Source organism: Esox lucius, chromosome 1 (assembly GCF_011004845.1).
Source record: "Esox lucius isolate fEsoLuc1 chromosome 1, fEsoLuc1.pri, whole genome shotgun sequence".
Classification (NCBI taxonomy): domain Eukaryota; kingdom Metazoa; phylum Chordata; class Actinopteri; order Esociformes; family Esocidae; genus Esox; species Esox lucius.
The window spans coordinates 27,864,169-27,891,545 of record NC_047569.1 but is presented as its reverse complement, the minus strand read 5'-3'; the positions used below and the strand labels follow the sequence as shown (position 1 = coordinate 27,891,545).

Below are 27,377 nucleotides of genomic sequence, written 5' to 3'. Positions count from 1 at the left end.
GGCGGGACCACCCCCCGGGGATCAGAATGTTTTTACAGCGCATTCGATTTCAACATCGTCGGCTCTGGGATTGGACCTTCAAACATTTTGGTTAATGGTCCGACACATTCAGGAGTCTCCAAACCTTTCAGGCATGAAAGTTACTTTTAAAAAAAAAATAACATTGCGAGCCTCTCTTTCTTTGTGCTTTTAATTGGGAACACTCTCCTTTATTTCCTGGCATATTTTCCCCTAGGTCCCTAGTGTACAGTAGAAAGTAATGCACTAAGTTTTCTATCAACATACCTGGTCAATTTGGGGTTCATAAAATACTCAAAAGGGTAGTTACATATTTTCCCCCAAAATCCAGTTGGACCTTTTCTCAAAAGCAGTTTTCTCATGTATATTTTACCTGTTAGGACTATATTCTTCCAAAAACAATATGGGAGATGGGAGTCCTTTTCAATGATTCAGTCACATCAGAATAATATAACGTCAGTGTAATTGTCATTAAATAGCGATCTGGCTCATTAATTGCCCTCCAGCAAAACAGAAATATATAGAGCTTTGATAAATTTGTAGCTTACTTCTACTGTCATTTATACAAATAAAAACAAAACAAGTACAAATGAACTTACTCATGATATACTCCTTCAAAGTAAGACTATATGCAGTTCTGAGAAGGTTTTGTGGAAAGGAGTGGATGGACTCTTAGCTGCTACACTGACGGGAAGTTACAGTGCCTACTAATGCAGCTGCTGTATATCTGACTTTTTCTCGGATTCAACCATGTACACACAATGGAAAGGTGCTGGGAAAAATTTATTTTACATGCTTTTTGTACTCTTAAAACATTTACACTGCTTTGTACTAGCAACCAAAATTAATAGTCAGTCTCTCCAAAGTAAAAGGATGTGCTTCCGTAGGCCTAACAGAAACATTCGTAGGAACACCTGGCATGTTGCAAATAGATTCTGTGAATTCGCCTGTAACTTATGAAATGTCATACTGAACGTGTTTCCAATTTAAAGTACATACAGTATTTCACGGGGAATCCATCCACTCACCAATATTGCTACCAGAATTAATAGATCTCCACAAACGTTCAAGTAGCTAAAGCCTGCGTTGTCTTGAGCTAGTGTCTTTTGTTTGAGATTTTACTGTGAAACCTGAAAAGTGCATGTAATTTCCACTGCTTTAAAGTTACCTTCCACCCCACTGGTTACCATTACAGTATTCAATCATGTTTTGGCCCTGTTTAATCTCTGAATTATGTACTAAAGTTTGTAAATGTCATTAAGTTTGTAAATGTCATTGGCGGGCGTCTCCAGTCTTGTGTGTCCATTAGTTGCCGTGTAACGCGATGGTGGAGGTTTTTGGGGTGGCTGTTTTTATCATTCTGTCTGTAACTGAACAAATTAGACTGTAAGGGTTTAGCCACAGGTCAATGGGTGTTTTTAGGATTGTGAAAGATTTAAAGGTGGTGAAAAACAGCTTTTCTTGTAGACTAAGTTTCCATGTTCCCCCCTTCTTCTCTTCCTTTGGGAAGACGTTTTTCTCTTCATAGTGACCGTTGACACGTGCCAAAACCTTGTTGCTGCGGCAGGCCACTATAGATTAAGCTGTTCCTAACTCACTGTTTACCAGCCTGTTTTGCGCTCCCTCTAGTGGTCACATTCTGGCATTACACATCTGCTAGGGCTTAGTTCTTGCTGTTAAAATCATCCTTTTTGAAATGATGCTGTTCACTTGCTCTAACCATCCACTCTACCCTCTCTCCCTCCCCATCCTCTCTTAGGTTATGGGAGTCTTGGCAGTGTTGGGGGTCTTGGAGGAGGTGGATATGGAACTGGTCCTGGTTACGCCAAGCCTGGAGGTACAGCAGAACAACACAAGTTTCTTGGAACACCAGTAGAGCTCACCCTTTGTCCTAGTTCTGTTCTAATACATTTTACAACAATTTAGCGGACACACCTTTTCAGTACGTCAAGAGCAATAAGGGAGCTTGATCTGTGTCTGCAAAGCCTGACCTAAGTGGTAGGGTTAGATTCATAACTACCGCTGATGACTTCTCTTTCTTTCCCCCCTCAGCTGGTTATGGAGGAGGCTCACCATATGGAGGAGTGAATCATGGCGGTAGGGGTGGGGTAATCTTCCCTGGAGCTGGACAGGGACAGAAGGCAGGGCCAAAGCCCGGCTATGGTGCTGGAGGTGGGCTTCAACCAGATACCGTACAAACACAAGGGAATCTTTTTTTTCTAATGTCCATCTGTGGACCAGCATTATAAGTGACACTGTTTATTTTTTGAATATTTATGAGCTATACACTTTGTTACTTTAGTAACTATAATTAGCTGGGTAGTTCTATTTGTCCTGCTTTGTATATCCCACTATCCCTGAGAGGCCCTGAGAGTAGGGAACAGACCCTGGAGCCAGTATGACTTACTGACCGGGTTAAGGATCCTCAAAGTTGTGTTTCTCAGCTGGTGTGTGGGCCAAACCTTGTGTCATGTGAATGGAACTGCAGCCTCACGTTTCCAAATGTCAGTTCTAACCAAACTTGTACTCCAAAGAGGAGAACCATGTCCTGTTTGTCCATGGGGCCAACATTTCTTCCGTTGCTAAGGCCTTAGACTGTGGAAGTGTAAAAGTGATTATTTTTTTTACTGCAGTTCTGTAATGTTGCTATGGATTTTATTGTTTTGTTTTTAGCTTTAATACAAATTGTTCTGTGTTTAGCTTTAAAAATCAAGATTAATGGAGATATCCATTTGAGCTTGTTTTTTTAGTCCAGGACTAAACCAATTGTGTGTTTGGGTGTGTGTCTGCAGGCTATGGCGGTGGTGGATTACAGCCTGGTTTAGGTGAGTAGTGCAGATTATAAAAGTTAAAAAAACAACCCAGTAAAATTAGGTTTTAGGGCTAGTTTTACATACACACACAACAGGCTTAGTCCTGGACAAAAAAATCTAGCTCAATTGGATATCTAGCTCAAAAGTCCAGGACTAGGCGTAATCTGTGCATGCAGAACCGTCCCTTAAACACGTCATGAGAATACATCAATTGCATCCAGGTTTTTTACTTTCGTGTACTGATTGGAATAGTTTCTTGATAGGTCAAGCAACAATATTGCCAGGAAATTGTATTTATAGATGGGAAAGTCTGTTCACCCTGAGTTTCACTAAGGGTATCATGGGCAAATATTACAGCAAAGAGTGAGATTGGCAATGGATAAGGCCCTGCGTCACAGATAGATACAGCTCTTGTGCAGTGCTTCTCAACCCTATCTTGACTCTTTTCATGGCATTCCAACAAATCAACTTCATTCAATCCAAAGACTGAACAGAACAACATTCCTCACCATTCTTGCTATTGCCAGCCTTCCCCTTGTTTCCCAGAATCCCCTCATTGGTCCACCACATACTAGAGGCAGTGCGCAATGTCTGTTCCTTGGACAGCAGGATTGCTGGATTTTTAGATAGAAAGAGAAGGTTAAACATATAAATGAAAACTTTTCATCCAGCTGCCAAACCCTGAAGAGCCAGAACTGACAGCTAATTTCCTGCGTAAGGGATGGCCAAAGACAGAAAATATGAAGCAGTTGATGAGCCAAGGCAAATGCCATGCATTATTCTGGACTGAGTCTCAAATGGCACCCTTTTCCCTACTGAGTGCACTTTTTCTGTCCTACTTTTCAGCACTTGACCATAGTGAAATGAAGAGCATTCAATATGGAGTCTGTTTCCATTTGGGATTCAACTTCTGCCTCTCTGAACAAATGGCTGAGATTGGCATTGGGCATTGACTTTAATCACTGTGACGTTGATTAGCATTAGGCATTGACTTTAATCACTGTGATGTTGATTAACATTGGCAAACTGTAATGATGAGAACAAAAATGTGTTGTCTCACACACCATCCGCTTTCAGTGAGGTCAAGTTATGTTGCATAAGCTTGTTGACAGCCAAAATATTGAAGTCTATTTGGGAATGTCTATAAACACTTTCTTTTCCATTACTCCATTCGAAAATTCTTTGAGCTCTGTCAAGGTGTTGTGAATCTTTGCAGCCAACAGCAATTCATAAGTGTTGGAATATATTTGAAATCAGATTTACAGTACTGTGCAGACGTCTAGGCACCTGGGGCCTCCGGTATGAATCGTGCATACGCACAAATATCTGCGTAAACCATGCGTGTGCCGGTTTTGACACTTCAATATTTAACTTGACAGGAAGGTGTGCGTATCTCTACGCAAATTTCAATCCATGCATATGCACAGCACCACAGAAAAACATGTAGAAGAATGTCAACTGAATCTAGTGGGAACATTCTTAGAAATATGAATAGCAGGAATGCGCAAACTGTTTCCTGCAACATTGTAAGGGCTATAGGCTACGGATGTAGCAACCCTACAGCCTGTAGCTAATCCAAAAATGTAGCCCTTTCAGTGGGCATATCCATACAGTTTGAAAACAAGATGAACAATAGCCCCATGTGCATGTGTATAAAGCAACACATTCAATTTTGCATGTTTTACAATACACTACAATATGCCGAGTTGATTAAAGATGCTCACTTTTACGACCAAGTAGTGGTTCTTTGTGTTTTTGAATGAGCTACAGCATTATCACACATATTGACGATATATTTCAGAAATCAGAATCAGAATTACAAAGAGTTTTATTGCCAAGTAAGTTTCCCAACAAACAAGGGATTTATAAAAAATAAATCAATTAATAATAATAAAACCTTTGGACTGAGCATAAAAACTGTAGACTGAGCATTAATAAATTACTACAAAAAATATGTAAGGTGCAAGATTTGTCCAGTTGAGGGTGTTGTGTGTAAGTAGGGAACGGTTATAGATTTGTCCAGTTGAGGGTGTTGTGTGTAAGTAGGGAACGGTTATAGATTTGTCCAGTTGAGGGTGTTGTGTGTAAGTAGGGAGCGGTTATAGATTTGTCCAGTTGAGGGTGTTGTGTGTAAGTAGGGAGCGGTTATAGATTTGTCCAGTTGAGGGTGTTGTGTGTAAGTAGGGAGTGGTTATAGATTTGTCCAGTTGAGGGTGTTGTGGGTAAGTAGGGAGCAGGCTATAGATTTGTCCAGTTGAGGGTGTTGTGTGTAAGTAGGGAGCAGGCTATAGATTTGTCCAGTTGAGGGTGTTGTGTGAAAGTAGGGAGTGGAATATTGTCAGTTTGGCTATGGGGGCATGTTATTGAGACCTACTGCTGTAGGAAATTGTGGTGAGAGGTTTTGGTCCTGATAGACCTCAAGGAGAGAGTGCAGAATAGTCCATTTCCAGGGTGAGAGGGATCAGCCCCAATCTTTGCTGCTCGCCTCCATGTCCTGGAGGTGTGTAGGTCTTGTAGAGACAGCAGATTGCAGCCAATCACCCTCACTGTAGAGTGGATGATGCACTGCAGCCTGGCCCTACCCTTGGCAGTGGCTGCAGCCTAGCAGACGGTGATGGAGGTGGTCAGGATGGACTCTCTGATGGCAGTGTAGAAATGCCCCACATAGTCTCTGGCAGGAAGTATAATTTCCCCCAAAATCTCACCTGTCGCTGGTGTGACATCAGTTCACTCTTGAAGCCCCACACTGTTCTGCAGCTGGATGCTATTGGGTGGACTGCAGCTCAGACCCAGACCACCCAATAGCATCCAGCCGCAGACCACCCAATAGCATCCAGCTGCAGACCCACAAACCACCCAATAGCATCCAGCTACAGACCCACAGACCATCCAATAACATCCAGCTGCAGTCCACCCAATAGCATCCAGCCGCAGACCACCCAATAGCATCCAGCTGCAGACCCACAGACCACCCAATAGCATCCAGCTACAGACCCACAGACCATCCAATAACATCCAGCTGCAGTCCACCCAATAGCATCCAGCCGCAGACCACCCAATAGCATCCAGCTGCAGACCCACAGACCACCCAATAGCATACAGCTGCAGACCACCCAATAGCATCCAGCTGCAGACCATCCAATAGCATCCAGCTGCAGACCACCCAATAGCATCTCTGACCACTTTAGTTTATTCATGTCCGAGTCTTCACATCAGAGGGGGCCACATTTACAACAGCAGCCATGTCTTGCAATGCGGAATATTTATGCCTGCAACCCGCTTGGTGGGCCACTTCATACATTTCGAATGTTTTATTTTAATGTCAGATAATATTATGTGAATTCATATTATGGGAAATTAATTTTTTCTGACGGGTCTCCACCTTGCTTCGTATATATACTGAAATTACGTAGTCAAATTTGGCATCCTTATATAGGAAATTGCAGGCGTCCATTAGGCTGTGTACACAAAAGTATAGTATGGGTCTGATTTCTCAGCGGAAGCATGCATAAGTGTTACGTATGCCAGTTTGATAAATCCCAATCATATTGTGAACACGCAAATCGTAGAGTTTCCACATATGCCAGAATTTAGCTAGAAACGTATGCAAGATTGGTACATGAGGGCCCTGAACGTGGAACTAAAGTAATTTATTTGGATAGTAAATTGTTAATTGTAAAACTATATTTATACAGGTGCATCTAAAAAATATATATATATCGTAGAAAAGTTAATTTTTTCTCACTAATTCAAATCAAAATGTGACACCTTCATATATTTTAGATTCATTACACATAAAGTGAAACATTTCAAGCCTTTTTTGTTTTAGTCTTGATGATTATGGCTTACAGCTCATGGAAATCAAAAATCCAGTGTCCCAAAATATTAGAATAAAAAAAGGAATAATACAGAAATGTTGACCTGAGAAGAGCTCTAATCAGCTAATTAACTCAAAACATCTGCAAAGGTTTCCTAAGAATGTTAATTTATGCTCTCAATATATGGTTGGGGCTCCTTTTGCAGTAATTACTGCATCATTGCGGCGTGGCATGGAGGTAATCAGCCTGTGGCACTGCTGAGCTTTTATGGAAACCCAGGTTGCTTTGATAGCGGCCTTCATTTTGTCTGTGTTGTTGGGTCTGGTGTATCTCAATGGCATACCTCTAATGCCTGACCCTTCATTCACACATGAGCGGTGAAATCGCTTGCAGTTCCGCAAGCGACAACGGAAGGCAGCTGAAGGTCAAGTTTCTGCTGAAGGTCACGTTTCTGCTGAAGTTCACGTGTCTGCTGAAGGTCACGTTTCTGCTGAAGGTCACGTTTCTGCTGAAGGTCCCGTTTCTGCTGAAGGTCACGTTTCTGCTGAAGGTCCCGTTTCTGCTGAAGGTCACGTTTCTGCTGAAGGTCACGTTTCTGCTGAAGGTCACGTTTCTGATGAGAAATCCTTTTCTTTTAGTGAGTTTCATTTTAATGAATGGAGATTACTCTACTACTCTGTTTTGTTGATGCTGGGCCCGCCTTTTTTTCCAAGAACGCAATAGGCTACTCGCAGGTCATTAATGGAGTGGGGGGATTTAGGCTTGTAGTTGGTAATCTGTCTGAGGCCTTTCCCAACAGAAGCAGGGTCGTTGGCTGAGAACTGTGGTTTTAATTTCTCTCCACATAAGTGGTGAGAAATTGGCTTCCTTCACTGCCTTACCAAAGCTGTATTTAGCCTCTCTGATCTTCTCCGTCCCCGCTCCTGAACACCTCCTCCTTTTCCAAACACAGCCATCTGAGTTTGGCCGTGAACCAGGATTTGTCATTGCTGTAACTCACCCTGGTCCATGTTGGTACGCAGCTGTCCTCACAGAAGATGATGTATGATGTCACAGCATCAGCATCAGTGTGCTCATCCAGACTATTAGTGGCAGACATAAAGTAACTTGTCTTTCCTGGTTCCTTTACTTGTTTTTATCAAAACACTACCTACCCAAATAAATGGCCATAGTTTGACTTTCAGGTGCACAATACTGTAAGTGATTACTGTAATCTGTCTGCTCCGAAATATGCACTGCATTTCAGATCGTCTGAAACCTCCCTGGTTTCTATAGTAGAATCTGTGGTTGATATTCACAGCTTGACAGAGTGATCTTACAGATGTTGAATGTATTTGGAACAGAGTCTAAGGGAAGTCATTTAAATACTAAGGTAAATCCCTGTTATTTTCCATAGTGAGTTTATGGAACTTATTGTGCGATTTGTTAAGCAACATTATATTATATCCTGAACTAACTCAAATAAAAATGTATTTCGTATAGGTGAATTTCAAAGCAGCAAAATTGAAATATTTTAATTAAACTTTGTATTATAACAAGTCCCTCTGAATACAGTTGAATGCCACTGATAGACATGTGATACATATTACAGTGAAATGAACCTCATCTGGACCCTCTTGATGCTCTCTCATGGAACACTTTGTATGCTGTATGTATTTTCAAAGGAGGTGCAGGAGGAGCGACATTAGGAGGAGGAGAATTAGGGCCAGGAGCTGCGGTACCCGCCGGAGGTGAATCTGACACTTACACACTCAAATGCATACACACATAAGTACACACATACACACAGACACACACACATGCACACAAATCACTTCAATTAATACCAACTTGTACAACCTTATCTCCTCTCAATATGTGATATGATATCATTATTCCTTGATGTGTAACATGGTGCGGTCACAATATTAACTGGGGCATCTCTCACATGAGAAGTTGTAATATTGTCTGGCCTACGTGTCTTTCAGTCCCTGTTATTCCTCAGACTGGCCTGCCTGGAGGTGGTCTAGGACCAGGAGCTGGAAAAGGAAAGGCTCCAAAAGGAGGAGTCCCAGGTGAGCATGTGTTAGTGACCACATTTTTACCATGTCAAATACAGTAAGTGCCTTTGGGGGGGCCATTTGGTTTATTTGAATTTCATTGTTTCCAGGAGTGGGTGTTCCTGGACTTTACCAAGGTGGCCAGGTTCCAGGACAAGGTGTGTCTCTCGCTCTTCCACTGAGAGTACACACAAACAACATTTATAGAGCATAACATTGATCAACCTGTGATTGGGGGTGTTGTCTTGCCTTATTCATGATGCCGGTCATGTCTGCAGGGTTTGGTGGTCGTGGAGTGTTGCCCGGGGTGGCCACTGGAAGCGGACTTTATCCCAAATCATGTAAGTCAATCAGCCTTCTAGTAAACTATACAATAGCATAGTTTATGACGTAATTCCGAGGCAGGTAGTAGTACAGTATATAGCTATATATCACATTGTTTTTGTTTACCTTTCACCTGTCTGTCGGTCTGACAAGATGTGTCTTCTATAGTGCCAGGTGGAGCTCAGCAGGGTCCAGGAGGGGCAGGCCGGGGTGGTTATGGAGGATCAATGCAGCCAGGAGTGTTTCATGGATACCCACTGAAAACACCCAAAGCACAAGGTATGTCATCAGAGGACTGCTTATGATTTATTGTATTAATGCAGCACATGTCAGTATATTCATTTGTTGTAGCCTTGGATTACATTCTACAGGATGCCTTATTTCATGACAATGTACAGTATACTAGCAGGTTAAAGTGGCTTTAAAGTTTATTCATACATTATTTTAAAAGCAAAAGTTGCAATGGAGACCATGACTGGTTTAATATAGATCTAGGGAGCTGGTTTGTTTAGCAAAGCTAGCAAGTCTGGTGGGGATATCATTGGAACTGGCCACTGCTTTGGATCGAATCGTTCTGTTGTTGAGACCAAGGTCCGGGCTTATTCTCAAGGGTGTATTCTTTCCTTCTCAAAACTGAGTTGTTGCAGTTTTCAACATCTGTTGTAGCAGTCACATCGTCGTAATTTTAGAAGACTTTAAATCAGAACGTTCCTTCTAGCACCTTTCCTCACAAGACGCTTTAGGAGAATCTGAAAAAGTTAATACGGTAGCTCCAAACCTTAACCAATATCATTCTAACTGCTCCAGTCATGTAATGTATGTGGGGTCGGTAGCTGCTTGACATCCACATTTCCTATAAGGGACCACAAGTTCGAGGTCAGTTAAAAGCCTGTATTTTCCTTATGGTCTGTATGTGGTCCTTGACAGACAAGCGTTTCATGCGGCCAAACACATGCGGTAGATCCTGCATTTCTTTGTCTTGGCTTTCTTATAGGTCACTAAAGAGTGATACCAAGATCTGAGCGGCCTGACAAATCCTCCTTGTCTTTGATGTCGTTTAGTTTTGTGAACGGTCCTTGATGTTTTTACCCGGCTAGGTCATAATGTTGAGTCAAATCTACACTTTCATCTGAAATAGATTAGTAGTTCTGTCCACACATACTACAATTCCAACTGTTTCAGGTAGGAACTATTGGGCTCAAGAATTGATGAAGCTGTAGAACTGAAGAGAAAAAAGAAGCTGTAAATGTATACATTTGTGACATCAATATTGAACACTTAAAAATATCAATACTGTATTTACATTTGACACTGGAGTCGTCCAGCAGATGTTTTTATCCTGTAGTTAGAGTATTCATCTTACAATAGCCATGTAACATTTAGTTCATATCTTATTAAATTCCTGAACCAAAAGAACTTGCAAAATAAAGTAACATATTTAGCAAACCTAAGGTTAATGGCTTTAAAAGTCATAAAGAAAGTCCTTTCAGATGAACAAAATCTAATTTGAAATGTTGTTGTTGTTGTTATTTTTATTTAACTACAAAAATTTCCTGCTGAATGGAATAAAGTTTAATTTTGTGGTTTTATGTGTTGCACGGATCTGGCAGGAAATGTAATACATCTGTACAACATTAATCATTTAAACCAAAGGTCTGTTCAAAAACAATAAGGTATTCATGTATGTTTCTGGGAGTGTATGTTGTCTTTGACTTCTACAAGACTGACACTATTTAATTGTCACCACGATTCCACAGGCGCTTATGGAGCAAAAGCTGGAGGAGCTGGAGGAAAAGCTCCATTTGGTACATAAACCTTTTCAGAATATGAACTTTTAAAATAGTGCGTGTGCTGCACATAATAATGGGTGTGGGTAGGACCAGCAGGACGGCACAGTGAATGGTTCACTCCTTGTTTCAGGCTACGGGGGTTTTGGAGGTGGAGCTGGCCTTCCAGGGGGAAAAGGAGGTCCTGGATCTAAGCCTGGGTACCCAGTTGGAACTGGTAGAGTTTGAGGAACACTTAAATACACTTTATAAGCAATCTGTTCGACTATTTCGAATTGAGACCTCTAACTGACGTTCCTCCACTCTCTGCAGGAGTAGGGACAGGAGTTCTTAGCCCGGCCCAGGCTCAGGCTAAAGCTGCTAAATACGGTAATGATCACTATGGCAGGACTACAGACACTGGGCTTTTTGAGCCAGTCCTTACTTCGACTACTAACTGTTGAGGTACACCCCCCGCCTAGGTGCTGGACTGGGAGGCGCAAGTGGTGTGCCCGGTGCAGGAGGAGCCTACCCAGGAGCAGGAGGAGCCTACCCAGGAGCAGGAGGAGCCTACCCAGGAGCAGGAGGAGCCTACCCTGGAGCAGGAGGAGCCTACCCTGGAGGTGAGGAATAAAAAAGACTTGGTGATAGAGAAATCAATGACCTACATCCATATCTACCCGCATGCAACTATAGAGAAATCAATGACCTACATCCATATCTACCCGCATGCAACTATAGAGAAATCAATGACCTACATCCATATCTACCCGCATGCAACTATAGAGAAATCAATGACCTACATCCATATCTACCCGCATGCAACTATAGAGAAATCAATGACCTACATCCATATCTACCCGCATGCAACTATAGAGAAATCAATGACCTACATCCATATCTACCCGCATGCAACTATAGAGAAATCAATGACCTACATCCATATCTACCCGCATGCAACTACACCAAGTCCGTACATTTACCAGACAGGCACAGTAGATGGAATGCAAAGATGTCAAAACATTATTGTAGTATTGATTACCGCCAGGCGGAATTCGTTTTTTAATTAATTTGCATTTTATTTCAGGATATAATCCAGCTGCTGCCAAAGCTGCAAAATATGGTAAGTAAAATAACACAGAACAGCAATAGTAAAGTAAAATATGTCAGGAAACATAACACAGATCAGGAATAGTGAAGTTAAATATGGTAAGAAAAATAACACAGATCAGCAATAGTGATATTAAATATGGTAAGAGAAATAACACAGAACAGCAATAGTAAAGTTAAATATGGTAGGAAACATAACACAGAACAGCAAGAGTAAAGTTAAATATGGTAAAAAAAAAATAAACACAATCTCAGGAAATGTCTTGTGACCCTTTACCCTAGGACTCCCAGGAGGAGGTGCAGGGGGAATTCCCGGAGCTGGATCAGTCGCAGGACTACCTGGAGGACTACCTGGAGGACTACCTGGAGGACTACCTGGAGGAGTACCTGGAGGAGTACCTGGAGGTACATTTGACAGTAACTAAATATGGACACCAGAGACTGTAAAGAAAATAAGGTTTCCAAAGTCAACACAAACAAAGCTAAACAGGCCTTAATGACTCATGTCAGTAAATGGCAACTGCTTGTTGTACATGTGAATGCAGTGTGCGCAGGTGCATGCACTACATGTGTGCAGATGTTTGATTTTCATGGCTTTTTTAAATGGAACTCACCGGGTTTGTGTCGTGGAAATGTGTGAGGCAACAGAGAACAGCCAATTAAACCTTATAAAGTCGTGGGTTGCAAACAATGAAACAGTAAAAAAAACTTTTTTTATTAGAATCCACAAAGGCGGCAGGGCCCAATAACATGTTATTCCAGACTGTTCTAAAATGAAAAGAGTGAACACATTTAAGGAGCATATCAAACTGGGATCATTTTTCGTGTGCACTGGCAATTCTGATAATACTTGCCAGGGTATTTTTTAAGAATCTCTCGTGGGCAGATTCTGCATGCACCCAACCAAATTATGCAAGATTTAACATAATTAATTTTATAATAAGTCTGATTAAAATGTTTTTTAGTATGCAAATGTGGGAATCTAAAAAGGATAGTTAAAAAAAATGTGGCCAAAGGTTACAAAATCCAGCTACTTGCTAACAAGCTTTCCACACTTTACCATAGCCCTCCTGTGAATGAGTGTGATGAACCGAGATGTCATGATTCAAAAGCATTTCTGCCTCTCCAAAACCCTTCACTCATTTGTCTGAACATTCAAAGGTTTACCAGAGTTAACTAAACTGTATCAACTTCTGCATTTCAGCATATAACCCTGCTGCGGCAAAAGCTGCTAAATATGGTAAGAAACAGCTTTCATTAAGTCATTAAAAGGTAGTACAGGCCTATTGAATTCGTATGCAGACATTTCTTTTGACTTTTGATTAACCTTTATTGTCTATTCGGGGGTGCAGGAGCAAGTCTAGGATCTGGAGGACTTGGAGGAGGACTTGGAGGAGGACTTGGAGGAGGACTTGGAGGAGGACATGGAGGAGTACCAGGAGCAGGGGGTGTCCCTGGGGCTGGAGGTGAGTCGAAAAGTTGACTGCCCGTAAAAAAAAAGATTCGCTAATCTCAACCATAACCCGAACTATAACCTGAAAAACATAACCCTAACCTAAATCTAAATAAACTTTTTTCTTCAGTTTGTGCACTGTCCTTTCCTAATGATGGACATTTTAACTTTCAGGATACAATCCCGCAGCAGCTAAAGCTGCTAAATATGGTAAGTAATAGTAATAAGGACCAAAATTAGACTTGGTTTCAAGTTCAAAATCAGGAAATATATTGATTCTGAAACTGTAGAGAGGGAAACACCTATTCATATATTTAACAGTGACCCTGATAATCTGGCTAGCTACAGTATTTCAAAGTATGAATATTTATTTATGTCCCTTTTGAATCCAAATAAAAACATTTAGTTACGATGAATCCAAACTGGTTTTCCAGCCAGCTACTAGGGGAGGCACATCCGTTGTTTAAAGAAGGGCTTTTGGTTTCATTCAGAAAACAAGCATTTTTGGCCACTAGAAAACTGACCTCTGTTTGAAGTATCCTCCAGAGAAAGTTACAGTTTTAATGTCATTCTTCAGAGGGGGTTAAAACAATATACACGTAAAATGGCTAAATTCCATTGTAATGATAACGGAAAGACTAGATGATCTACCTTTTGAAAAAACAAAATCAGAAAGGCGTCATGTTCATGACTTTGTAAATTAGGACGGTATAATAAGTGTTTATAGAAAAGCATGCACTGGATGTGCTGTTCAAATGTTTAATCAACTCATTACAACTTCACCATAACACCAGAAGAGGCAGTTACTCAGAACAGTTTTACAAAAGGTTTCTACAGCGGTGTTCTATAACATTTTAAACAAGTGAGTGTGGAACAAAAAACTTTCTGAACTGATCTTTCAAGAAAACAAATGTCACATCCATCCATGACTTTTAACCTATGGGTACTGTCCATTGGTTGTCAAATCCAGCAATGGCTGTTACGTCATAAAATGAGGGTGTGAATCAGATTGGACCCTCAGACGATTCTGTATGGGGACCAGGGAGACAAAAGAAAGTCAATAGAAAGAAATGTTAAGTTGGAGAGTTTTGAATTGTAAATTCTTGTTTTGGCTACAGACATCTTAACATTGAATGATGGATGTGTAGATTTAGATGCATGATGTCATTTGTTTTCTTGTGAGCCTCCTGCACCGGAGTCTCAGGAGGAGGTGCAGGGGGTGTCCCCGACACTGGATCATTAGCAGGAGGAGCTGGAATATTACTTGGATCTGTAGCTGGAGATGCAGTATAGGTAGGGAGCTCAGTCTGCATAGGGAATGTAGTGAAATGGTTACGTGCTATAGCTCTACAGACGGATTCACGTGCTGTTCTAAACTTAATTTAAGCCAGTAATTGCACTGAACAAGTGGAATTTACTCTTCAGTTTATAACTATTTGCATTTCTGGATATAATCCTGCAGCAGCCAAGGCAGCTAAATATGTTGAGACTAATCACAAAAAAACACATTGAAGTGCATTGGTTTAATTAATATGATCCTTTTTTAAATAGTAAGCTGTTTTAGTTATTCCATATGAGTCCCAGGGGGAAGGAAATGTAGTTTTACTGAATATATCTTCGTCATTGTTGAATTTTAATGATTTAAAACCATTTAATATACTATTTATTTACCTTATTTAAAAAAATTACCTTAATTTTAAAAGTTATTTTTTACGATAACGGCCTGCATGCAAGTTTTCCTCAGTTCCTTTCTGTGTACCAGGCAGCTTATTTCTTGTGGCAATTTGTTTTGTCTTAGTATTGCCTGTTTAAACTCAATGTTGCAGATATTATACCTTCACCATTTCCATCTCTGAACAGGCAAATGTTAATGTCAATTGGCCTTTTAACAGCAATTCTTCAGAAGTTATGACAGAAATAGCAATGTGTTCAGCTGGCGTCTAGACAATGACTGTCAAGAGTCATCCACCAGGAGCAACTTGACGGAGTGCTTGGGAAAGACAGTGACAGGGAGGGAATGACCCAGGAAAGTTACAGGGAGCATACTTCAGATCCAACAAATCAGACAGGAGAAATTACCCCTGACAGGACTGACTGCCCCTATCACATAGACCAGAGCACATACTGGGGATTGAGACATGGATGTTCTCTCCCCTTGCACAAGGCAGAAGGAGTGCAAACTAGGCCGTAGCTACCGCAGGAATAGGTGGGTATGATTCACGGGGCCTGGCATACAGTATATCTTTTAGGGGATCCAGGATTCTTGGTGACAGTCCTGGGTGCAAAACAATCCAGTGCCTCACCTTCACCCGGGGCCAGACTTGACTTAGTGGTACAATGTTGGGTCCGACCAATCTCAGTTCACTTCACCTGAGTGGCCTTCACAGTCCCCAGATCTCAACCCAATAGAGCATATTTGGGGTGGGGTAGAACTGGAAATTTGCAGAATGAATGTACTGTCTTCCAATCAACAGCAATTGCTTGACTCCTTGCAGTTCCAGATCCACGCAGACAGAACTCGAAAAAACATGAACAAATATAAAATAGTACCACTGCCAACACCCCTGTCTGTTGTCTTTTTGTAAATTGTTTGTATATGCTTCTTTACAGCACTGACCTTTGTTGATAGCTAATTCTCTGAGTAGAATGCACTTACTACTAAACTATGTTGATTTACCTAGATCTTATAAAATGTATGAACTTACTGTAAGTCACTCTGGATAAGTAAATGTATGTTTGCTAGTTGTTGGAAACATTCAAACATAGTGAGCCTACTTATCCCTCAGTATTTTCAGGCTGGTCAAAACACTTCTGAACGTTTTCTTCAGTTATTTTCTGTATACCAGGGAGCTAGTTTGTGGCGGCAATTCTTTTCTTTTTTTTTAGTACTGCAGGTTTAAACTAAATGTTGCAGATGTTTTTATAACACCCTCACCATTTTCACCATCTCTGAACAGGCTATGGAACGGGAGCCAGGCCTCCCTATTACGGTGAGGATAACTAACCAAAACAACCTGACACAGCCAGGACCACTGCATTTATAATGCTGATAACGTGAACTGAAAGGCTCACTGAAAGACTCACTGAAAGGCTGTATTCCATGGCCTAGGCGGCTTCAACTTACACCTGACAGATTTATCACACAAACAACAATCACATAACAGTATTGTTGTCTGTTTATAGGTGTTCCAGGGGCCACTGGATTTGGGGGAGCAGGAGCTGTCCCTTTGGCTGGTGGTACAGTATCCCATTATTGCACTTTTCAGTCTTGTTCTCAGAAATATTATAAAAAAATCATAATACAAAGTGTTGCTGAAAATGCATGTTTGTTATGCTGTAAATGTCAGGAGTGAAGCTGGAATTATATTTTTGGGATACCTTTGTATTTTAGGGTACAATCCTGCTGCCGCTGCTAAAGCTGCGAAATATGGTAGGTCGAATCATTCACATCAAACTGTCTTGTTCAATGTTGATACAGTGTTTCATTCAGTCATTACGATACGAAATTTCAGTGGTAATTTATGTTTATGATTTGTGATTTTATGTACTGTAACTTGCTGCTATTCTTGCTATTCTTGGCCAGGTCCCTCTTGAAAGAGAGATTGTTAATCTCAATGTGGCTAACCTGGTTAAATAAAGGTTAAATAAAATAAATGAGCTGTTGTTTTGTGACGCTCCAATCACAGGAGTCCCAGGAGCAGGACTTGGAGCAGGAGGACTTGGGGGAGCCGGTGGAGGACCGGGAGCAGGGGCTGGAGGTATCTTACCATTGTCTAAGGCTTTTAACAACTTCATGAACTAATAGCATGAACTAGTGTTTAGCATAAACAGTCCTTGACAACAGTGATATTTTCTTCTTGTGAATTCATGTTCCAGGGATACTGAGCTGGAAACTCAATGTTGTTATTTTATGAAAGTTAGGCATTGTGTTTTGAATCAGTATCATTATTCTGTATTACACAGTAGGTTACAATCCTGTAGCTGCTGCCAAAGCTGCTAAATATGGTAAGAAAAATTATTAAATATTAGGTCGGTCTCATTCAGTGATTCAGTGGTTGAATTTTAAATGCAATGGTTTCCCTTTACACACACTATAGGCCTCCCAGGAGGAGCAGGGGCAAGCCTAGGAGCTGGTGGACTTGGTACCGGATATGGGGGAGTTCCAGGAGCAGGGGTGGTACCTGGGGCTGGAGGATACATTCCCTCTGCTGCCAAAGCTGCTAAATATGGTAATAGCTATTTTTATTGGTTCAATGCACGGCAAAAATGTCTCTGAGTTTTAAGATACTGTGCGTCATCTGATGAACGTCTCTCTCCTGTGTTATAGGTCAGGGGGTTGCAGTTGGGACTGGGGGTGTACCAGGAGGTGGATATGGTGCCTTGTCGAATGGAGGATTTCTTAGACCTGGGGGTGTGTACATCCAGGGGGATCCCATGTAGAAAGGGAGGGTCTGGGAGGAGTAGATGTAGGGGCAGGATTCATAGATGCAATATGTATTGGTTCTGATGAACAGCACAGCTGCAGTACACTGTCTGTAGTTTGTGACATTTGTACTGGGGAAGAGAGCAGATATCCAAGTTGATAAGACAGCTGATCCTGTAACTGGACTTTTTTCAAATTTCAGAGCTGAAATAAAAAAATATATATAATATTGTTTGGCCCTAGAGCAACCTAACCCTAATTGCTAATTTAGACTGTGTGGGGTTAGATTGTGTGGGGTTAGATGGTGGGGTTTTCTCTGCTGTAGAGTATGGCCTTTCAGCGCTACTAGTTTGAAGATCCATGCTTTGATTTGCAGGTTATGGAGGAGTACCAGCAGGATCTGCTGCTGCGGCCAAAGCCGCTAAATACGGTACATTATCATCTCTTTGGATGTATTATCCTCTCAGTAAATTTCAAGAAACATTTGTTGACAATCCTTTATATAGATTCACTGTGCCTGCTCAAATGATTCATTTCGTTGGGATATTAAGCTTTTATTTAATTGCCATGTATTTAGGCATACCAGGAGGCACAGGAGCAGCCCTAGGAACTGGAGGAGTACCAGCCGGAGGAATACCAGTCAGAGGCACAGGAGTAGGAGGTCTGTTTTAAATGGGGCCAACTTGCTGCAATGTCAGGAAGTGATATCATGAATCAGTGCTTGTATTATTACTATTCTTTTTTAATAATTAAAGAAGGCAGTCCATGATTGCCCACCAAAGGATTTCACGGACCTGGAAAGATTCTTTATGGAGAAAGGTGATGTTTCAATATAATCACTTTTTTCTGTTCTAGGATATAATCCGGCTGCAGCCAAAGCTGCTAAATATGGTGAGAAAAAGAGTGACAATTCTAAAGTATCTTTAGCTGTTCTTAAGTTAAATATTATTTAAAAATGATCAAATGTTCCTCCTGTGACCCTCCTCAACACACACACACACGCTCACACTCCATACAGGTACCGGAGTAGTTCAAGGAGGAGCTGGAGGAGTTCCAGGGGCGGGGTCAATACCAATATATGGAGGTGAGCCTTTATTTTGCACGTCATGGGTAATGGTTATGGTATAGGTTATTGAGGAGCTTTATTCTGTGCTTTGCTCCATATCATTTTGGAGAAAATGTTGTTTTATATTGCAGGACATCTGGGATATGGAGGGGTACCAGCAGGTTCAGCTGCTGCAGCTAAAGCTGCTAAATATGGTACATTATTGTCTACATGATGTGTGTTACGTACCCCAGTTTCTGTGGTCGTGTTGCATTTCCAAGTTCTGTGTTGCTGCCTATCCTTTGAATTGCTGTGAAACAAAAGCACTTGTCTTTTCTTAGAGGCATTGATTAAAGATCATCTAATTCAATGTTTTTACTTGCTATGGCTGATATTGGGTTATTGGCTACATTAATTGAATGCACTGAATATAAGTTGCTATACTAAATCTGCTAAATTACCCAAATGGTCTATCAACATGGGTCTTGTACATGCTTCAGCACCTCAACAACCCGATGACATATACAAGTGTACTGTTTGTGGAATGTAGCTCTGTGTTTAACACCATCTCAGAATCATACAATGTCAACTCACCAAGATAAACATGTCCAGCTCAAAATGAAATTGATTCACTTACATCCTGAACAACATCACGATAAACATCATCACATTGTCACCTTCAGCATTAGAGCACCACACAGATGCTGCCCTCACCTTCTCTACTCCAATCACAGTATCTCCAAAAACTCATCTGTCAAACTAGTCAGGTGTTCAGTTGAAACTCTGGTTGGTCACTGATGGTGATGAGAGACTTCAACTGGCTTTTGGCCTGATGCAGTCAAAATGACCTGCAACACAACACAGAGAAACCAGAGAGATGGTGATTGACTTCAGGAAACGTCTCCACCTCCCATCCTTCAGATTGAGGGCTCAGCTGTAGGCTCGTCTGATTAGTTGAAATGACTATGGACCATGATGTTCCACAACCTCAGATGGAACATCCACAACACAGAGAGAAAGCAGCCTGGCAGATTTACCGCTCTTGTCTATGCTCACCTACTCCATCACAGTCTAGTGTTGGTCTGTCTCTACCCATTGCAGGGATACTGTAATAAATTGTATGGTCTGCAGAACAGGTTCTTCCATCAAGGTATTCAAAAGTCCAGATCAATCCGCACCAGAACATCAACACCAAAACGTCCACACCAAAACGTCCACACCAAAACGTCCACCCCAAAACATCAACACCAAAACATCATGCCCCTAAACAGCCATTTCCCTTTGCCGTGGTCCGGTCATCACTCCCATAAAGACAAATAAGACTAAACTTACCTCATCAACCTGCAAACTGCTCTATCCAGCTCTATCAAGCTTCCTGCATACTTGCTACTCTGAAAATGTACGTCACCTGTAAATTCATATAGAGTATATTATACATATCGACCAGTTATATCTCCGTATGTAATTTTATCTGGTTATCGCCCATTTTTATATATATTGTACATCAACTCGGTGTAGATTTTGTGTATTCTGTCTAAATGTTGTCTACCACTAGGACCGTTACAGATTCTGAGTATGTGTAAACTTAGAGAATTACTCTGAAAATTGTATGGTGCTGAATTTCCCAATTGTTTCCAATTAAACAACAATTCCAGACTACATGTTGATAAAATCAGCAAGGAATAACACATTGACCTTGATCCTTAGGAGTACAAGGAGGAGCTGGCATTGCAGGGGTACCAGGAGGTGGATTTGGAGGTGAGTCCTTTTTGTTTTTTGCTCAGGACATAATCTGTCTGAAAAAACACACGTACATGTTCTGTAAATTTGCAGGTTTACTATAAATCTCATAGGTCATGTTTAAATTCATAAATGTTTTCAGGTTATAACCCTGCTGCAGCCAAAGCTGCAAAATATGGTAAGAAAACTTTCTGCATGAAATGTTAATTGCCTGAATTGACAAAGAAATTGCCATTGCCACAATTTCATTAAAAGATCACATTTGATTTGCCGGAGGTCCCAAAAATTGAAGCCACTATCTTGACATTGCAAGTATTAGTCAGTATGAAAGACTGTGATTTTGATGTGACCTCTCACCATAGGAGTCCAAGGAGGTGTGGGGACAGGCCAAGTAGCTGGAGGAGAAACAGGAGGTGTGCCAACAGGAGTGGGGACTGGAGGTAAATCAGAAGCTGTGTTGAGAGAGGTCCAATAGTAATTATAAATACATTTTTCAGTAAAAATATTCATTATGTGATACTTTGTGATTGCAGGATATGACCTCGCAGCTAAAGCTGCTAAATATGGTAAGAGCCTGTGTTGTTACTGAAGCTATGAAATCCAGATCAGTGGAAGAACACTTCTTTTAAACATGTATTCTGTAGAATCTCCATGCTGTACAATATCCTATTCTCTTAGGTTAGCTAGATTAGGATGTTTGGAGGGATCATGGAACATTCTTCCATGCAGAATCTTTTTACAATTTTTTACAATATTTTACCGTAGACGCAGTTATTTTTATCTGCATACTTAGATTTTTGTTAGTGTGTGAGACCAAAGCTCAATTATGTTTTCATCTGACATAGTACAGGTTTCATTTGAAGTGGCAAGCACAGACAAAGGCTATCAAGGATCAGGACAGATTCCGCATGGAGACATGGTCTTAAATCTCCCACAATGTTTTTTCCAATTAACTTAAACATTTCAGAAAAAGGTGGTGCCATTTATATTGCAAGGTAAGGCATAAAGGTATTAAAAACTGTGACACTACTGATTTTGACTATTACTTTGTCTAAGCAAATGTATTATCATCTCATGTTTTTGTGAGCATAAAATCTACTGATCTACAGAATTGGTGGTAACTTTTATACTGTCTTTTTTTGCTGATCTTTATAAAGGGGACCTGACTGTATATTTTTACCTGCCCTCAGGTATGCCCTCAGGTGTGGGTGGAGAAGGTGTGCAAGCACCCGCAGTGACTCCTGGAACAGGTGTGGGTGTTGGCATCGGAGGCACTGGTGTACCAGCAGGCACCAAGATACCTATTGCAAGCAAACCAGGTAAATGGATATTAGTTTAATCTTTGAATCATTCTTGGTGTATATTTCCTGGCATAGATAAATAGTGCCTATGTAATGATTACCAGTACTATGCTACTTGATTCATAACAAGTGAATAGGTGTTTGACAGAAATCCACAAAGGTCTTTATTTGCCACTATGACACCGTAACAGAAAGAGATCAAGTTCTAGCAACCATGAGAACTTCCATCCCAGATGGAATAAAACATTTTGTACTCAACGGGACTTTAAATAGCGGTGATCTGTTTTCTCATTCAACAGTATAAATATTACAATATCTATAGACAACATTACTGAAATATGCAATGTATTTTGCTATACAGGCCATAGTATGATTGTTGATCATAACGTATCTTAGAGAGTGTGTGTGTAATAATGCCAGTTGTGGATTTTATCTGTCTGTTTACCGAACTGTATATATTGTATACAACATGCCTACAATAAAGCCCAATCAAACTTTTCCAGCAGACCCCATCTGGATGTCCAACCTGGTCTCAGAATGATGACGTAGACTATTTTAGGCAGGGGATTTCATAAGATATATTACGTGCAGTAAAATAACGTTAGAGTCGGAATAGAAAAAAGCAGTACTACCCACTGTTTACCTGGAGAACTTATAACCAGTCCTGGCGAGTGGTGTTGTCAGTTTGAAGTGATTTTCTTCGTAATCTTAACCCAAACCATAACCCTAAACCTAACCCCAGTGCTGTGATAGCTAACCTTAACCCAAACCCTAATCTCAGAGCTGTGATGCCCAACATCAACATAACGTTTATGATATACTTTTATAACATGTACTAACGACCTTGCTATTGCTGTTACTCATTTTGAATCCCCATGTCCAGTGTGGGGCTGTGTGTAAGGTGACTGGCTTATAATCAAAATGTTGACGGTTTGAAACACAGGTCTAATAATTTGTCCAAAAATTGTCTTTCATAGTGTTTTGTCTGGCGTTCGTATTCTTTTTTACGTTTTAACAGCTCTCGTAACATTTGATATGTTGTAACAGCGTTCGTAAGATATGTTACATTTGAATAATTTGGTGGCGCATTGTAATGTAACGTAACATCACATATCATGCGAAATCGGGTGCCATGAATTTTCGTAAAATAGTCTACGTAGGTTCCTGAGACCAGGTTGCGTCGACAGCTTAAAGACTTGGGCTTAGAATAGCGTCATATATAACTCCCTTCTTCTTTTCAACTATCACTGCTGTCTGGCTTACTGTGTATCCAACAGCATTGACACGCCATCTGGTCCCCTGTCAAACCTAAACCTTTTTGCCCTCCTCTCTTCTCCCCAAACTTTACATGAAAGACTGCTTTAAATATGTTCTGCTAGTGATTTCACCTGTAGCGTCTTTGTATGGTCCAATAGCGGTCACATGGAGCTGTAGCTCCCCCCTTCCCTCCTGCCATGTTCCCTATGTTGTACCCATGGGTCCCTAATTGGTCTCCCACCCAATGCTAGTTTCCTCCACACTTTTTCAACTGCCATAGATGAAACTGGAACTTGTTGTCTTTTGGCAGATCCCTCTCCTATTGTCACAATTGGCACACAGGCCCCAGTGCCAGAGCCCAGTAAGACTTGCTGCTGTCTGTTTGCATGAGTCAAAGCTTTCTGTCAAAGAGCATGGTTACAATTCATTTTAATATTTTCTTTACAATTCCTTACATCAGCACTTTATAATATTTGACACAATAACTTGTTTTGACCTACTGCTTTAAAAAAAAAATGTAAGGAATGTTATCAAATGCACCTGTCAGGTTTATATAATGCTTATGTGGGTGTTGAAAGAAACCTGTGTAAACCATCTTCAAATAATCTGTTTTTAGTGTCCTCAGAACTACTTTGTCCTCTTGAACGCTCCTCATCTCTGTCCCTTTACTAACTCTGCAGCTTGCTGAGCTTGAAATGTCTCTGAAATGTCTCTGTTCTGTTTTTTTGAAGGGGTTCTACCAAGAAGCATTTTCATTTGAATATTCTTTGGGAGGAAACAAGGGTCGTCATAGGTTATATGTTTCTAGTTATACCTTTAAACATCCAAAAAACTATTTTTTTGTATATGTCTATTTCAGTGGAATTTTTCAGTGGAGAGTTGTTGATTACTTATAACCTTACATCCATAGCAGATTTTAAACAGATAAGCCCAGAAACAAAAGCCTTGTTATATGTGTAAAATATTTTCAAGGACAAACCTTTCAAAGATAAAATGAATAATCTAAACATTATAAAATGGTTGTTGGTAGAACCACTAATACAGATCTCTAGGTGGAAACATTTTACTGGAGATTCCTTAGAGAACCTTACATAGAGGGCTCTTTTAGAACATTCTTTAGGGACTAACCAAAGAGTGGAGGATACTGTACACTTACCCTGTGTCCTGGTAGTTGAAGTCTTATCTCATTCTATATTCTACAGCAGGGCAGTCATATCCTAATTATTACCTATTGTTTACTTGCAGAACTTTATTCAATTTCCTTCATTGTTGGAAAATATATATACAGCGGGGAGAACAAGTATTTGATACACTGCCGATTTTGCAGGTTTTCCTACTTACAAGGCATGTAGAGGTCTGTAATTTTTATCATAGGTACACTTCAACTATGAGAGACAGAATCCAGAAAATCACATTGTATGATTTTTGAATAATTAATTTGCATTTTATTGCATGACATAAGTATTTGATCACCTACCAACCAGTAAGAATTCCGGCTCTCACAGACATGTTAGTTTTTCTTTAAGAAGCCCTCCTGTTCTCCACTCTTTACCTGTATTAACTGCACCTGTTTGAACTCGTTACCTGTATAAACACCGAGACCTGTCCACACACTCAATCAAACAGACTTCAACCTCTCCACAATGGCCAAGACCAGAGAGCTGTTTAAGGACATCAGGGATAAAATTATAGACCTGCACGAGGCTGGGATGGGCTACAGGACAATAGGCAAGCAGCTTGGTGAGTAGGCAACAACTGTTGGCACAATTATTAAAAAATGGAAGAACTTCAAGATGACGGTCAATCTCCCTCGGTCTGGGGATCAGCCCAGAACTACACGGCAGGACCTGGTCAATGACCTGAAGAGAGCTGGGACCACAGTCTCAAAGAAAACCAATAGTAACACACTACGCCGTCATGGATTAAAATCCTGCAGCGCACGCAAGTTCCCCCTGCTCAAGCCAGCGCATGTCCAGGCCCGTCTGAAGTTTGCCAATGACCATCTGGATGATCCAGAGAAGGAATGGGAGAAGGTCATGTGGTCTGATGGGACAAAAAGAGCTTTTTGGTCTAAACTCCACTCGCCATGTTTGGAGGAAGAAGAAGGATGAGTACAACCCAAAAAAACACCATCCCAAATGTGAAGCATGGTGGTGGAAACATCATTCTTTGGAGATGCTATTCTTTGGAGATGCTACTATTGAGTATGGATGGGGCCATGTATCGCGAGATCTTGGCCAACAACCTCTTTTCAAGAGCATTGAAGATGGGTCGTGGCTGAGTCTTCCAGCATGACAAGACTCGAAACACACAGCCAGGGCAACTAAGGAGTGGCTCCGTAAGAAGCATCTCCAGACCTGAACCCAATAGAAAATCTTTGGAGGTAGCTGAAAGTCTGTATTGCCCAGTGACAGCCCCGAAGCCTGAAGGATCTGGAGAAGGTCTATATGGAGGAGTGGGCCAAAATCCCTGCTGCAGTGTGTGCACACCTGTTCAAGAACTACAGGAAACATATGATCTCTGTAATTGCAAACAAAGGTTTCTGTACCAAATATTAAGTTTAGTTTTCTGATGTATCAATAAAATGCTAATGAATTACTTAAAAATCATACAATGTGATTTTCTGGATTTTTGTTTTAGATTCCGTCACTTGAAGAGTACCTATGATAAAAATTACAGACTTCTACATGCTTTGTAAGTGGAAAAACCTGCTAAATTGGCAAAATACTTCTTCTCCCCACTGTATGTGTTAGGGACATGGGGCCACAGTATTTAGTAGCATTGGCTAGAAAGCTTGGAGTACTAATAATCATTTTTACTAATACAGGTACACATTGAGTCAATCAATTAATCTATTGTATTTTATTTAGCCCTTTTTGCATTAGCAGTTGTCACAAAGTGGGAAAACCTGCAAAATCGGCAGTGTATCAAATACTACCCACTGTAAATATATTTTAAATGTACTTTAAAAATAATACACTACACACACATATATATATATATATATATATATATATATATATATATATAAACGTTTTTGAAGCCCCTGCTTTAGAATATTTCTTCACATTAGAGATTGTAAAATATTTATGTATCTTTACCTATCATTTTTTATGATACGGTGATGCATACTGTAGCTATTCACAACTAAGGTATGGTCTCCTTATTAGTGATTGGATATTTACTTTTGCAAGTAAATATACAGTACATAATGAGACAATTGCTTACTTGTGAACCAATAATTTTAAACAGCACTTTATTTTTAATAAACTGTTTGTTCATTTTCAGCTGGCGCCACAAAAGTACCAGGAGGTGTGTATTGCACTGTTACCACAGCAGATCAACTGCATTTTCTTTGTTGTTGTATATTTTACATGATAGTTATTTAATTTAATAAAAACTGTACATTATAATGTTATTTGAGTTTTTCTTACAGTAGTATGTTTTGTTTTTTGCTCTTAGTACCTGAATGTATATAATTTTTATATAATTGTTTCTGGTCATTTATAACAATACTAATAATTGGCCCGACAACCTTTCCAGTTGGTGCTGGGGTGATTCAACCTGGTGGTAAGTAATGGAAATAAATTATCCTAAAAACTTTAATGTCCTTCTGCATAGAAATGTTGGACTCATTTCCTACTGTCAGAACTCATGCGCTCTCACTTAATTTCTCATCTTTTAAGTGTTATTAAGCATACTTAATTTTCAATTACCCAATAGGATTGTTTTACTCTGAATTCAGCAGAGAACTGTTGTAACCAAATGATCTTGCTTGATTCTGTCCGTCATGCTTGTACTCATGCATGTAGAGGCAGAGCACTAATACCGGTGTTACTAAGAGCACTGTTACTGTTACATGTGGTTACTGTTAGGTTATTGTCAGTGTTCATGACCTGTTTAATGTTTGTATGTACATTAAACATTCTTAGCCATATCCAGTTATTGTAATCAGTCAATCGAGGGGAAATTGAGCGATAGACACCAGCGTTGGAATTTCACGACGGCCACAACGGCCATGGTCGTTGTTGCCCTTCACTCTGGCCGTGATGGCCCGAAAATCATTGTATGCCCCTCGGCCACCATGGCCTTTGTGTTCCTGCTTCTGTCTGTTTGTTAGTAGTTCACAACTGAGAACAACCATAAGAAGAGACTACATGCAGGAAAGCAAGCTAGCTGCTGTGGATATAAAAAGTCCACACACTCCTGTTAAAATGCCAGGTTCTTGTGATGTGAAAGAATGAGACAAAGATAAATAATGTCAGAACTT

At 40.5% G+C, this 27,377-nt stretch overlaps 1 protein-coding gene across 9 annotated transcripts in view; it reads left to right on the top strand.

Annotated features, from left to right (window-relative positions):
- Nucleotides 1-27,377, top strand: part of elna (elastin a) — an 81,471-nt gene that overhangs the window by 37,636 nt on the left and 16,458 nt on the right. For 2 of the 9 annotated variants that reach the window (XM_020050574.3, XM_010904802.5), the window contains 37 exons: nucleotides 1,778-1,855; nucleotides 2,071-2,190; nucleotides 2,811-2,843; nucleotides 8,314-8,379; nucleotides 8,617-8,703; nucleotides 8,799-8,846; nucleotides 8,967-9,029; nucleotides 9,181-9,291; nucleotides 10,770-10,817; nucleotides 10,933-11,016; nucleotides 11,112-11,168; nucleotides 11,261-11,401; nucleotides 11,866-11,901; nucleotides 12,171-12,293; nucleotides 13,093-13,128; nucleotides 13,241-13,354; nucleotides 13,516-13,551; nucleotides 16,299-16,331; nucleotides 16,525-16,578; nucleotides 16,733-16,771; nucleotides 17,028-17,099; nucleotides 17,305-17,346; nucleotides 17,439-17,570; nucleotides 17,669-17,752; nucleotides 18,141-18,194; nucleotides 18,342-18,425; nucleotides 18,620-18,655; nucleotides 18,783-18,848; nucleotides 18,962-19,024; nucleotides 20,517-20,567; nucleotides 20,692-20,727; nucleotides 20,912-20,989; nucleotides 21,083-21,115; nucleotides 21,740-21,868; nucleotides 23,418-23,468; nucleotides 26,396-26,419; nucleotides 26,651-26,677. In XM_020050574.3, the coding sequence (XP_019906133.3) occupies nucleotides 1,778-1,855; nucleotides 2,071-2,190; nucleotides 2,811-2,843; nucleotides 8,314-8,379; nucleotides 8,617-8,703; nucleotides 8,799-8,846; nucleotides 8,967-9,029; nucleotides 9,181-9,291; nucleotides 10,770-10,817; nucleotides 10,933-11,016; nucleotides 11,112-11,168; nucleotides 11,261-11,401; nucleotides 11,866-11,901; nucleotides 12,171-12,293; nucleotides 13,093-13,128; nucleotides 13,241-13,354; nucleotides 13,516-13,551; nucleotides 16,299-16,331; nucleotides 16,525-16,578; nucleotides 16,733-16,771; nucleotides 17,028-17,099; nucleotides 17,305-17,346; nucleotides 17,439-17,570; nucleotides 17,669-17,752; nucleotides 18,141-18,194; nucleotides 18,342-18,425; nucleotides 18,620-18,655; nucleotides 18,783-18,848; nucleotides 18,962-19,024; nucleotides 20,517-20,567; nucleotides 20,692-20,727; nucleotides 20,912-20,989; nucleotides 21,083-21,115; nucleotides 21,740-21,868; nucleotides 23,418-23,468; nucleotides 26,396-26,419; nucleotides 26,651-26,677 (2,469 nt within the window). The remainder of the gene's footprint in view (nucleotides 1-1,777; nucleotides 1,856-2,070; nucleotides 2,191-2,810; nucleotides 2,844-8,313; nucleotides 8,380-8,616; nucleotides 8,704-8,798; nucleotides 8,847-8,966; nucleotides 9,030-9,180; nucleotides 9,292-10,769; nucleotides 10,818-10,932; nucleotides 11,017-11,111; nucleotides 11,169-11,260; nucleotides 11,402-11,865; nucleotides 11,902-12,170; nucleotides 12,294-13,092; nucleotides 13,129-13,240; nucleotides 13,355-13,515; nucleotides 13,552-16,298; nucleotides 16,332-16,524; nucleotides 16,579-16,732; nucleotides 16,772-17,027; nucleotides 17,100-17,304; nucleotides 17,347-17,438; nucleotides 17,571-17,668; nucleotides 17,753-18,140; nucleotides 18,195-18,341; nucleotides 18,426-18,619; nucleotides 18,656-18,782; nucleotides 18,849-18,961; nucleotides 19,025-20,516; nucleotides 20,568-20,691; nucleotides 20,728-20,911; nucleotides 20,990-21,082; nucleotides 21,116-21,739; nucleotides 21,869-23,417; nucleotides 23,469-26,395; nucleotides 26,420-26,650; nucleotides 26,678-27,377) is intronic. The other 7 variants (XM_020050576.3, XM_020050575.3, XM_020050589.3 and 4 more) reach the window with 7 other exon arrangements.